Source organism: Ambystoma mexicanum, chromosome 6p (genome assembly GCF_040938575.1).
Source record: "Ambystoma mexicanum isolate Mex_15411 chromosome 6p, UKY_AmexF1_1, whole genome shotgun sequence".
NCBI classification, from domain to species: domain Eukaryota; kingdom Metazoa; phylum Chordata; class Amphibia; order Caudata; family Ambystomatidae; genus Ambystoma; species Ambystoma mexicanum.
In genome coordinates this window covers 1,127,317,286-1,127,329,377 of record NC_090935.1, presented here as the reverse complement: position 1 = coordinate 1,127,329,377, position 12,092 = coordinate 1,127,317,286, and the positions used below count along the sequence as shown (strand labels likewise).

The window sequence follows — 12,092 nt, the reverse complement described above, 5'->3', positions numbered from 1 at the left end:
CAGGGGAATTGTCTAACCCACTTGCCTCATGTAAGGAATCATGAAGATCCAACCTGCGTTCTTCAGAGGATAACTCCTCTCTAACACGGGTTGCAGGTCCCTGCAACTCAAATGCGTCTTCCTGTTCAGACAATTCACCCTCTTCCATAATTGAGGACATAGTTCTCAATTGTTCTGAACTCAAAGGGTGTAAACCCCATCTCCAAGGCAGAGGGTGCCAAACTTGTCATAATCGGCCTCGAAAACGTCGATGTCGTCGAAGGCTTCGGGCGTGGCGTCGAAAACAAAGGCGGAGGCCTCGATGACGTCGACAGAATTGGGATTCTGCTTGAGGAAGTCGACAACCTCGACGCCATAGTCATCGAGGACCTGGGGATAGCTACTGGGTGCGTCGTAACCGTGACTTTTCTTGGCGTCGACGCCGGTGTCAAAGATGGCGTCGAGTCGACAGACCCGTGTGTCGAAGGTCCCTTCGACAACGGCGTCGAAGACACCGACCTCGGCGTCGACGGAACCTTCGAAGGTTTTGAGGTCATAGCTTTACTCGAGGGTTCGAGACGCGCTCGAGAAGCTTCCTTCGCCGGGTACTGCGACTCGCGGCGTTTTTGACCTTCGAGTCTTTCGACCAGAGAATCGCTCTCGGCAGTCTTCGAGGGGGTCGAGGCCGCTTTCTCAAAGACGCACATCATATTTTTGCAGAATTCCTCCCATTCAGCCCGGGAATTATGTTTCGTGGGGCAAGGGATTCTCTTTGGAGAAACAGAGGAAGAGGAAGACGGAGAAGGGGATCTTCGACGTCTCCTCTTCGAATGCTTAGATCTCGAGGAGTGATGGGACCCACTCCGAGACCTGGAGCGCGAATGGTGACGAGGAGACGAATGTCTCGACTTCGTCAAGGAAGAAGCTTTAAAAGTCTTACCTTTCTCCAGCTTCCCCCTACGCTCCTTCAGGGCCTTAGCTGTCATGGACATACAGTCCTCGCACTCCGAACAATGGTGTTCAGCGACATCTTTTTCCCACAATGTCGGCATTTTTTGAAGCCGGACCGCGGAGTTGTCGGTTCCGACGAAGAAGCCATCGAGTACTGATCGAATATCTTGAGGTAAATAGGATTAACCTGACAAAACTGAGCAATGGTATTCCGAGCCACTGAGTAAGCGCGGAAAAACGGAACTGAGCAACCGACGCTGCGCGCGGCCTTTATAGGCAGGATGACGTCGACGTCTATACGGCGGCTGTCGAGGGACATCGACTCGGCGGACGTCGAGGCGCAGCGCCCTCTAGAGAAAAATTTTCCGAGGCCAGCAGAGCTGGAAGGAGATATCTAAGATAAGGAATACGTCGGAGGACACAATCCCTTCGAAAGTAAAGTGAAATTGACTTTACTAGTCTTTTCAAATTCCTAGACCCAGCCCACCATATCTTACAATAGAGTGCTGGAGGGGTTACTAAGTATCCCCTGTGTCTAGATACTCCTAAGTCAAATGCTACCCTTTCCTCTCAAAATGGCTGGTGGAAGTGGTTTTACAACGAACGACAATGATTTTTCTTGACCACGAACACCGGTAGCGTTAAATCACGGGAGTCCTGTTTTTCAAAATGGCGTCTGAGCCCCCTTGTTTAAACAGGTCGGTCTTCTTTTTTCACCATTTCTTTATGTAAAGGTCCTTTGAGAGTTTGTCTCTGCGGGCCACACCAGGTTTGGTCCCTTTGTTCCTATGCCTTTAGCGGGATTCAGGACTGAAGACCACCTCGGGCGTACGAGCGTCTGGGGTGGGCAGGAAGTGACGGAGGTGCCCGAAACTACCTGTGCTTAGTCTCCTAGGAGACCCAAATGCACTCTGGCGTGATTGGCTGGCTGACTGTCCAGCAAGGACAGCCACCCTGCTGGGTGAGTGGCAGCTAGGCTGGAATTAATGGGAGGAAACTGGATAAAAGGCGAGTCCCTTGGCTTGGAAGGCAGAGTCGACTACTAGAACGAAAGAACCGAAGGCGAGCTTGAAGAGGACGGCTGCTGCAACTCCTGGACCGTTGGTTTGCCCAGTGAAGCCCTGCTGCAGGTCCAAAACGCCAAGTTCACCTCGACGGAGAAGCCCCTGCAAGGACAAGTTCTCCTTTGAGTTGGTAGGACCAATCAACTCGACACTAAGCCACCTGAATACCATTCTCTAGGGAGCTGGTTGTATTTTCCTCAGACTGCTGCAGGAAACCGAATAACCAGGGAGAGGGACACCAGTTTGTGTGCTGGACTACAGCTACCGGAATTGAAGATTTGCCAGTTGCCAGCTTTTTGACCAGTCCCAGTGCAGGAGTCCCCCCCGACGTCCTTGTCCCCACAACTGAGGCTCAGGAACAGAAGTCTTCCGCTGAATATTTTTCTTCATTGTAAGGTACTGTGAAAAGCTGACCGAGAGAACTTACCTCTCGCTGCAAAAGTGAGTGAAACTTTTGCAACTTGCAGGCCTAATCAGCTTGTGACCCAAACATATGATTCTTTCTTTTACGAACGACTTCTGAGAAGTTTGGCAAAGACTATTCTGTTTAACTACCAGAACTGCTTTATCCTATACACGACTTTAGCCCAATGACTATGGCCTGCATTGAATCTACTCCTCTGGTGAACTCAAAACATTTGCACTGTCTAAGAAAAATTGTAGTCTTCTTTATTAAACTATTCCTTTTTGCTCCTACTTCAAAGTAGTTTAAATGCCTCAGAAACGTACAGTGTAAAGTACTGAAGCAGATGTGTGGGATATATATTGCCTCCTTCTAGTAAATGTTTTATAACTGACTGAAATAAATTAATAAGTGTTTTACCAAGAAACCTTGAGTGTAAGAGTTTTTGAATACTTGTGATTGTAGACCTCTGGGTAACGTCATTACAGCTCACATTCCCCTCTTGAGATGAGCCTGGCTGCTCAGCAATGCTACCAAAACTGTGATACAGACTTATACCAAAGGTTGGTTTGTTTACACCTGTAGTCCTAGTTGTGGGTAGTGGTCCCCAAGGTTACTGCATACAAACTTTGCCTAACAGTCGTAAAGTCCAGCAAAAGAGCTGGGGGTCTCTAAGGTAGAAGGGAATTAGCACATTTCTGAGAATTCTCCCTAACAGCGGGATTCTAAAGAGCTTACCTTTTTAAGAAACTTGCTAACCATGGTTTCCTTCCCTATATCCATTAATATTCACACTGTCCTAACTATTGAAGTCACCATAGGGTGTAGGAAAATCTGTGTGCCATCCCAAAAGGAGATCTACTCACTTTATTGAACTGGAGTGCATTTTAAGTGTTGCATATTGCTCCCTTCTAAAGAAGGCTTATTTTGAAAACAGACTATTAAAATAATGTATTAATTTATCACGAAACCTTGAGTGTCAGTGTTATTTGAATACTTGTCACTGAATCTCTATGTTGAAACCCTAAAGCTCACATTGAGCCCTCTGGAGATAAGCCTGGCTGCTCAGTCACACTACCAACTTGTGTAGTATATGCCTATACCAAAGGTTGGGTTCCTTATTGCCAAGAGGACAAGGCTGTTGTAGTCTCCCACAGAAGTACATAAGATAAGGCAGGGAACCCTCTTTTTTTCTAAGGGGGCTTGACTCCAGAGGGTAAGGCAATAATTAGGAAAATAATCGGAGTCAGCAGCTACCCTAGTCATTGACGCTTTCAGTAGGAAAAAAGGTCACAGTGGAGCTAACTTAGCACATATCAGTTAGCTCATAACATAAACACCAAAAGATAAGGATATATTTTTCAAACATTAAAGAATGCGATTTATTAGATTTGCACAATTAAAAACCTTTACAAGAGTCGAAAGGTAAAGTATTCCATCCTTGGCACAAGAAAAACAATAAGTTTGTACAAAGTTATGCAGTAATTATACGCATGGGTGGGTTAGTACAACAATGGTGATTATGATTACATATACTGCTAATGTTATGGCAGTATGAAAACTTGTCGACACACACACAAAGTTCAGGTGTTTCTGGTACGGTGAGTAGATGGAAGAACCAGCGGATGAGGTAGTGGAACCTACTGGCAGTTTCACCGGACTGTCTTCAGGACTGGGGGATTTGTTTTAAAAAGAAAACACAAAGTGGTTGGTGAAGTGCCAGGCACCTAGGGTAGTTGAAGCGTCATGACTAACGTGGTATATTTTGTATAGGGCCACAATCTGGATGAGTCTCTGGCCGGTGGGTTTTGTCCAATATTAGGACAGGAGGTCTCTGGTCTGGTTCACAAAATGAGTCCCAGGTTGTTAGAGATGAGAACTGATTTCTATCTAGGATGCTGGGTAACCGCCGTCTGGGCTTGAGGGCGAAAAACAACAGGAATCCTCTCCAGGAACCCCTTTGGGGACACCACACACAATTAAGACTACAAGTGACAGTACAAATTCACCTTTGGTACAAGCCTGTACTACACAGTTAAAGTAGTAGCGATGGATGAGCAGCCAGACTTATCTCAAGAGTAAGTGAGCAGTATCAAATAGTTACAAAGGACAGCAATTACTATGATTCAGGCAAACACTGACTCACGGATTTCAAGTAAAAGTATACACATGTATTTCCCTCTTCAGTTGTATAACATTTCACTATTCTAAGCAGTTTAAAAATCACACTCTTAATACACCACACCACTTCCCTTAAATTCCAGACAAGTTAAGCTCACAAAATGAAGTGGGAGCAAAATGGCACTCCAGCAATGTCAAAGGGAGGGAAAGAGAAGTTAACAGAACTTGAATCACACCAACAGGTACGTACTCAGGGCAATCGAAAAGAGAACTACAATGATAAAATCAGATAGAAAAGGCTTAGGACCAAAGTCAATGTTTCAAAAGTCTTTTGCTCAAGATAATACAGTTCAGTGTAGTTTGCGGTAAAGTTCGTGGCACGGTTTCCAGACGAGGTTGGTTGGTAGAAAAGTTAGTTCAAAGAAAAGGACAAGCCCTCGGATTGGAGAAAGATTTCAAACACTTTCACCGCGGCTGAACGAAACCAACCGGATTTGCACAGTACCTTAAAACGGAGAGGGAGCTGTAGCTGAGGCAAAAGTTCCTGGTTGTTCCTGCAGGCTCACGGTTCCTGAAGAGACTGTCGGACTGATCAGAAGTAGGAAGACTGGAGGGTCCTGCACTACCCAGGGAAGAAACCAGCAGCAGAGCAAAGCAACAAATTAAAGGTGCGCTCCTTAAAACCAAGCAGGGTCCGACCTTCCTGGCTATCCGGCCCACTGTAGCTCTGTACAGCGAATTTGACCAGAGAAGGGGTCCTGGCTTGCAGTTTGGGTGAACTGGTTGGTCCCACCAGCTCAAGGGAAGAGGTTTCCTGGAGGATCTTCTCTGTTGTCGGATTCTGAAGATGCAGACCTGCAGCAGGGCTTCACCGGGCGGTTCAGTCCTGGTAGGGGTCCTCTTCCGTCAGTTCCTCATAGGTTATTTCGTTCCAGTGGCGACTCTGCTCTTCCAGTCCCATAGACCTGCTTTTTATGCAGTTTTCCCCCATTCATACAGTCTAGCTGTCAATCACACAGCAGGATGGCTGTCCTGGCAAGGACAGTCGCCCAGCCAATCAAACAGGAGTGCGACTTGGGTTACCGAGGGAACCCATGGCAGGAGTCATAAAACCCCTTCCTCACATCCTGCCTACCCAGACTCTCAGGCGCCTAAAGGAGGGCTTCTGTGTGGAAGCCTGCAAAAAGGCAATGAACAAAGGGACCAAACCTGGTTTGGCGAGCAGAATAAAACACGAGAAAGACATTTACAAAAAGAAATGGCGAATAAACCCAGCTGGAACTGTAATATATGGTCAAGCGGGTTTATGTTTGAGGCTACTATATTAGCCTAAAACAATACCATGGGATGGTGTAGACGGAAATTATCTCCTCGTCGGACGAGGAAATCCGCCCCCCTCCCCCGAGCACCACCTTCTGATCCTGAGGTGCCGGTATTGCGCTAAGTTCTGGCATCCAGAGTCTTTACCACTGGCTTGGACGAAGCCTCCCACCTGGGAAGAGCCACTCTGGCCGCCACCGGGGTACCCTGGACTGGGTCAGCCCCTTTCGCCTTCGAGAGGGTGGCAGCAGCCATCTTGAAGGAAGAGGACGTTTTGGCCTGGAGTACCTGGGCCTTTCACGGGCAGGTCGGACACCTTATCCTTCTCCATTTTCCGACAAGTTGACTCGCGGTGCTGGGCCTCGTCTTGGGACCCCACGGATGGAGTGCCCTCAAAAGGACTTAGAAGCATACTCCAGTTGATTGGATCCGATTGAGGCATGCCCCTGTGAACCACCCGGGGCAGAGGCCCTGGCCTTGAGCCACGTTGCAAGACAGACTTGTCGATCCTTCATTGTACGCTTGGTGAAGCCACGACAGTTATCACAATCTTTTTTATTCGTCGGGTGCAGGCAATCGGAATGTGTCATCCAAGAAGACATTCCGCAAACAGCAGCTGGTGCACAGCTTGAAGAGGGAAACTCCGTCCTTCTCCAACATGATCCGGCGCGGTCTAGGCCTGATGGACTTCTGGAAGCTTCCAAAAAGAATTACTCAACGATTTCTGCCCTTGAGGGGCGATAAAAGATGCTGAAAAACAGGTCCCCGTTAAATCGGAAAGATAAGCGATGGAGCACACGGGCTCAATTGAACCGAAAAAGATTTTGCTATAAAAAAATTTAAAAAACGTAGAAAGCTCAAAGAGCTAAACGCGAGGACTCCTAACACTTGAACGTGCAGTAAAAATCTGAAGATGGCTTGGGGCAGTGTGACCCAGAGCTCAGTGATGGGCCTATATGAGAAAGACAGTATAGAAACAAAACTGAAACTGTCTTTTACGGAGGAATCCCAGCCTGACAGCGGGGAATATTCATGAGCATGTAAATCCATGCCAGACCCCATGCTGGAGTATGGCATTTATATATCACTAGTTATACTTCTTAGGGAGGATTCCCATAAATGTGCCAATTCCCTTCACCTTGGAGACCCCAGCAACATTGCTGGATTTTGAGGACTTTTTTACCTGGAAAGAGTGTGGGCCTTTTTTCCCCCACTCATGTATTTTGATGTATGTTTTACTCTTGTGTTCTTTGATTATTGAGTTTTACCCAACTCCATAGGCATCATCTTTTCATTTGTGTTACACAGCACCCTCAGTGCAGTGACAAAGGGATGTCCTTTAGACTTCCCAAAGGTTTAATTACCTTCTCTGAGATAAACTACTGTTTCCCGAAGAATGTAAGGTTAAAATTGACTATTAGTCTTTTTAAATTCCTAGACCCAGCACACACTATCTTACAATAGAGTGCTGGAGGGGTTACCTAGTATCCCCGGTGTCTAGAAACCCATGTAGCAGTCAAATGCTACCCTTTCCTATGGAAATGGCTGGTGGCAGTGGTATTACAATGCAAAACCATGATTTTTCCCAAACGCGAACACCGGTAGCTAAAAATCGCGGGAGCCATGTTTTTCAAGATGGCGCCATAAGCCCCTTTGTTTAAACAGTCCGTGTCCTTTTTTTGCCATTTCTTTTTGGAAAGGTCCTTCTAGTGTTTCTCTCTGCGCGCCAAACGAGGTTTGGGCCCTTTGTTCGTATGCCTTTGGCGGGCTTCGGGACTGAAGACCGCCTATGGTGCCCGACTATCTGGGGTGGGCAGGAAGTGAGGGAGGTGCACGAAACTCCGTGCTTAGTCTCCTAGGACCCAAATGCACTCTGGCGTGATTGACTGGCTGACTCTCCCGCAAAGATAGCCACCCTGCTGCACGAGTGACAGCTAAGCTGGAATGAAAGGGAGAGAACAGTTTAAAAGGCCAGTCTCTTGGCTTGGAAGGCATATTCGACCACTGGAATGAAAGAACGGAAGACTAGCTGGAAGAGGACGGGTGCTGCAACTCCTGGACCATTGGTTTGCCCAGTGAAGTCCTGCTGCAGGTCCAAATTGCCAAGTTAATCTCGACAGAGAAACCCCTTCAAGGACGACTTCTTCCTTTGAGTTGGTGGGACCAATCAACTCGGAAGCCACCTGGATACCATTCTCAAAGCTGGTTAGGATTAACCAGCGATAGGGACACCAGCTTGTTTGCTTGAATTATAGCTACTCGAACTGAAGGGACTCCATTTTATCAGCGTTTTCTGACGATCCCGTGCAGGAGTCCCCCAAAGTCCTCCCTCTTGTCCCCACGACTGAGGCTCAGGAACAGTGAGATCTGCAGGAACTGCCAGGAACCAACAACTTCAGCTGCATGTGTTTCTTCATACTAAGGTACTGTGCCAACCCGATTAAGCGAACCCAACTCCTGCGGTGAAAGTTTGTGGAACTTTCCCAACTCACAGGCCTAATCAGCTGGTGACCCCAACATAGGATTCTTGTTCGTACAAACTTCTGAGAACTCTGGCAAAGACTTTACTGTTTACTTCAAGAACTGCTCTTTCCTATCCAAGACACTAGTCCATTGACTTTGGCCCAGGCCTATTGAACTGAATCGAGTCCTCTAGTGAACTAAAACTATTTGCACTGCCTAAGAAAGTATTTGTGATCTATTCTGCTAACTTGTGCCTTTTTACTCCCATGAAAGTAACTGAAATGCCATTTTGTTCCGATTTCAGGGGAGCCTAATTTGTTCAGAAACGTATTTGTTTAGTATTGAAGTGTGTGTGTATAATATTAAGTTGCCTCCTTCTAGTTCATTTTTTCTAAATTATTGTGTAATAAATTAATAAGTGTTTTACCAAGAAACCTTGAGGGTAAGTGTCTACTTGAGCCACTGTGATTGAAAGACCTCTGTGTAACATCTTGTACTGCTCACATTCCCTCTTGAGATAATCCTGGCTGATCAGATCGCTACCAAAAACTGTAGTACAGACCAGGTTTTGCTTACACCTGTAGACCTAATTGTGTGTGGTGGTCCCAGAGGGTACTGTATGCAATTCTGCCTAACAATACTTTGCAGATTCTGAGGTTGCATAAAGGAGAGGTTAAAAAGGAAGGAAAAAGGTTAAACAGGTTCTCAGGGAATGCAAGTATACTTGCATCTTCCAATGAAGTCTAGACAAGCCTTTCCCGGCAATAACATTCCAAGACAAGTTACCATCTATGAGGGTCAGAAATATCAAAGTCAACGGACTAGGAGAGTTTGCAAGGAGCCAGGACAGCCAACGTCAATTGGAGCGCAGTCTATGGAGCAAAGTCACTTCTTAGATAACAAAAGTCTTGCACAAAGCTAGAGAGTTTTGTAGAAATCCCTTGTAGGATCACAAGCTGCTACACTTGTGAAAAACAGAGTTGGAATAAACTCCAACAAAAGTAGCCAATGCAAGTCTCAACCGAGAAGAACACAGCTAAACGCACTGAGGTAAGTACCCAAAGTCTAAACAGTGGCCCTGGTTTGAAGAGTGGTCCAGCTGGATTCTGTCCAGTTGCAGCAAAGCAGATCCCGGGCTCCTGAGCCTCAGTCATGGGGACAAGAGGGAGGATGGCTGGAGGGCTCCTGCTGCAGCAATTTGGAGTTAGTCAGCAGGTACAGGCTCTTTTTAGATCAGCGGCACTTCGCGGTTTCAGCGCGCTGTAAATCGCACCACTGCGGATCTCCGATACCGGTTGGGCTTCCTTCACTCCTTGAGACCTGCACTCTGTTGAGGGGACTCAAGCTCTGGTCGTACTGCTTCTGGAGACTCATTAGGAGACTACTAGAGCTTCTGGCCGGATTGTAGCTGTTGCACTAGACTACGGATTTCTCGACCCCCTGCATCAGCGAAGAGGTACAGCAAATCAGGAAAGATTGTCCAGTGGAGTTTGTCTCAGGGTTAGTTGGTCCCACTAACCCAAGGGAAGAAGTCTTCCCTTCGGGAGCTTCTCTGGTCGATCAGAAAAGACTTTCAGCACAGCAGCAGGGCTTCACCGGGCAATTCAGAGATCCAGGAGGATGCAGCAAGCTTTGTTCACGGTTTCTTCAGATGTTTCTCCCAGTGGTCGACTCTGCCTCTAGTCCCAAAAAACCCACGCCTTTTAAGCAGGTTTCTCCCTTTCATGCACAGCTTAGGCTGTAAACGGCAGGGTGGCTGTCCTGAAAGGACATGCAGCCAGCCAATCAGGACTGGTTGCATTCATGCACTCGTAGAGACAAAGGACATGGGAGTTTCGGGAACCTCCATCACATCCTGCCTTTCCAGACATACTGGAGCCAGAGGCGGGTTTCAGGACTGAAGCCCGCCAAAGGCAAAATGAACAAAGGGCTCAAATCTGGATTGGCGCGCAGAGTAAAAGCCAAGAAAGAGCTCAAACAGAAAATGGCAGAAAAAGAAGACGGGCCATTTTGACACAATGGTCACCCATGGTTGCTATACTGCAGCTGGGGATTCAGCCTGTGGTAGAAAAGCACAATGGTAGGAAAATAAAACGACTGCCACCAGCCATTTTAAAGTAGTGAGGGTAACATAAAAAATGTTACACGAGAATGTAGGATAAGGGGCTACTAGGTAACCCCCAGCACTGATGGGGTGTGCTGGAACTACAAAGAGAAAATGTAAGTACATTCAATTTCACTTTACTATTCTTGGAAACAGTAGTTCTCACAAGAAAAGGTATTTAAACCTTATGAGCAATCTAAAGGATTTCTCTGTGGCACTGCACTGAAGGTGCTATGTGTCACCATACAAAAAGTCAATGCCTATGGAGTTTGTCAGACTACATAACCAGAGGAAAAACATAATCCAAATCAGTCCTAAAGTCCAGCAAAAGAGCTGGGGGTCTCGAAGATGGGAAGAATTAAGCACTAAATTCTCCCCAACACGGCCTCAACTACATAGCCTCAAAGGGAAAGGCTCGCTATAGGGAGAAGTGACGTTATGCCATGATTTGTCACAGTTACATGTACATCTGTAATAAATACATGCATAAAAAGGCCACACAAGCGTTCCATCCATTATCGGGCGTGTTAAAGGTATGCATGTCTGGATCAACCCCCGGACCAAGAAACAGTACGGCAAAGAAATTCAAAACATACCTTGTAAACCAGAAAGGCATTTCCATACAGTTCCTCAGTCAGAAGGTTCCGCTGCTCCAAAACTGCCTTGTCATTGTAAGCATACTCCACAATATACGACGCCTCTGCATGACGCAGCATTTTCCTCACTTGCCCTTTAAAACTTTTTATAATTTCCGCGACTTGTTGTTTTGATCTAGGTCAATTGAAAGAATAGAAATAGACATTTGTAAAAGCTCACTTGCTTTCTTGAATTAACAAAAAACTACACAAATAAACGTTTTAAAACAGTGTTAACTAGGTTTGTCTATTGTCTAGGTAAATGTTCATAATACAATTATTTTAGGATGAAAAGAAAGCATAGGCTAGGAGTGTACACACGTCATGCTTATGAACCTAATCTAAAGCTTTGAGCTGGGAAGAAAGGCAAGGTGGACAAGAGTATATCATTCTATACCAATGGGCTATGAACTTTGAAAATTACTTCTGCAAAGATCTTAACACACCAATAACAGACTACTAGGTCACTAGAACAAAATGGAGTCATTTTCTTAATTCATTAATGTTCAGAGATCTTCGTTTTTTCTGCTCTCAGACTCTTAAGACACCCAGCATATTCGATGATTGATTTGGTTTAACTTACTTTTGATTTTCACTGGCAGATAAAGTGCTTTTTTCCTCTCCAGTTGCCACTGAAGCTATTTCAGGGCACACATTCGGCATTCCCTTAGGCTGCACATGTGTACAGTTTATATGGTTATTAATGCAGTCGGACCCATTTTCCCCATACTTTGATCTTGAAACACATTTTTGTATTCACAGAGGGTTCTTGACTGGCTGGTGGCAGGGTTATTTTTATGTATTTTTTTTATTGGTGCACAGAAAAATGAAGGTGCACAGGTAAAAATGAAGGTTGTGTGCCATAATGTATACCACAAGGATGCCTTGTGGCCATTACACGTGAAATACCCCCTCTCCCGCTAGTTGTATCTGTGTGGGTAAGTGCCCCCCTGCCGACTTGACCCTGCCTATGTTTTAGCTGCCGCCCTCTAACTGGAGATCGGCACCATGCTTTATTCTTCCGATCTCTACATTGAACCAGTAGGTATCCG

The 12,092-nt window shown here is 46.1% G+C and overlaps 1 protein-coding gene across 5 annotated transcripts in view; it reads right to left on the bottom strand.

Moving 5' to 3' along the window:
• Positions 1-12,092, bottom strand: part of PUM3 (pumilio RNA binding family member 3) — a 965,563-nt gene that overhangs the window by 538,511 nt on the left and 414,960 nt on the right. For all 5 annotated transcript variants that reach the window (XM_069625739.1, XM_069625741.1, XM_069625737.1 and 2 more), the window contains exon 8: positions 11,002-11,176. In XM_069625739.1, the coding sequence (XP_069481840.1) occupies positions 11,002-11,176 (175 nt within the window). The remainder of the gene's footprint in view (positions 1-11,001; positions 11,177-12,092) is intronic.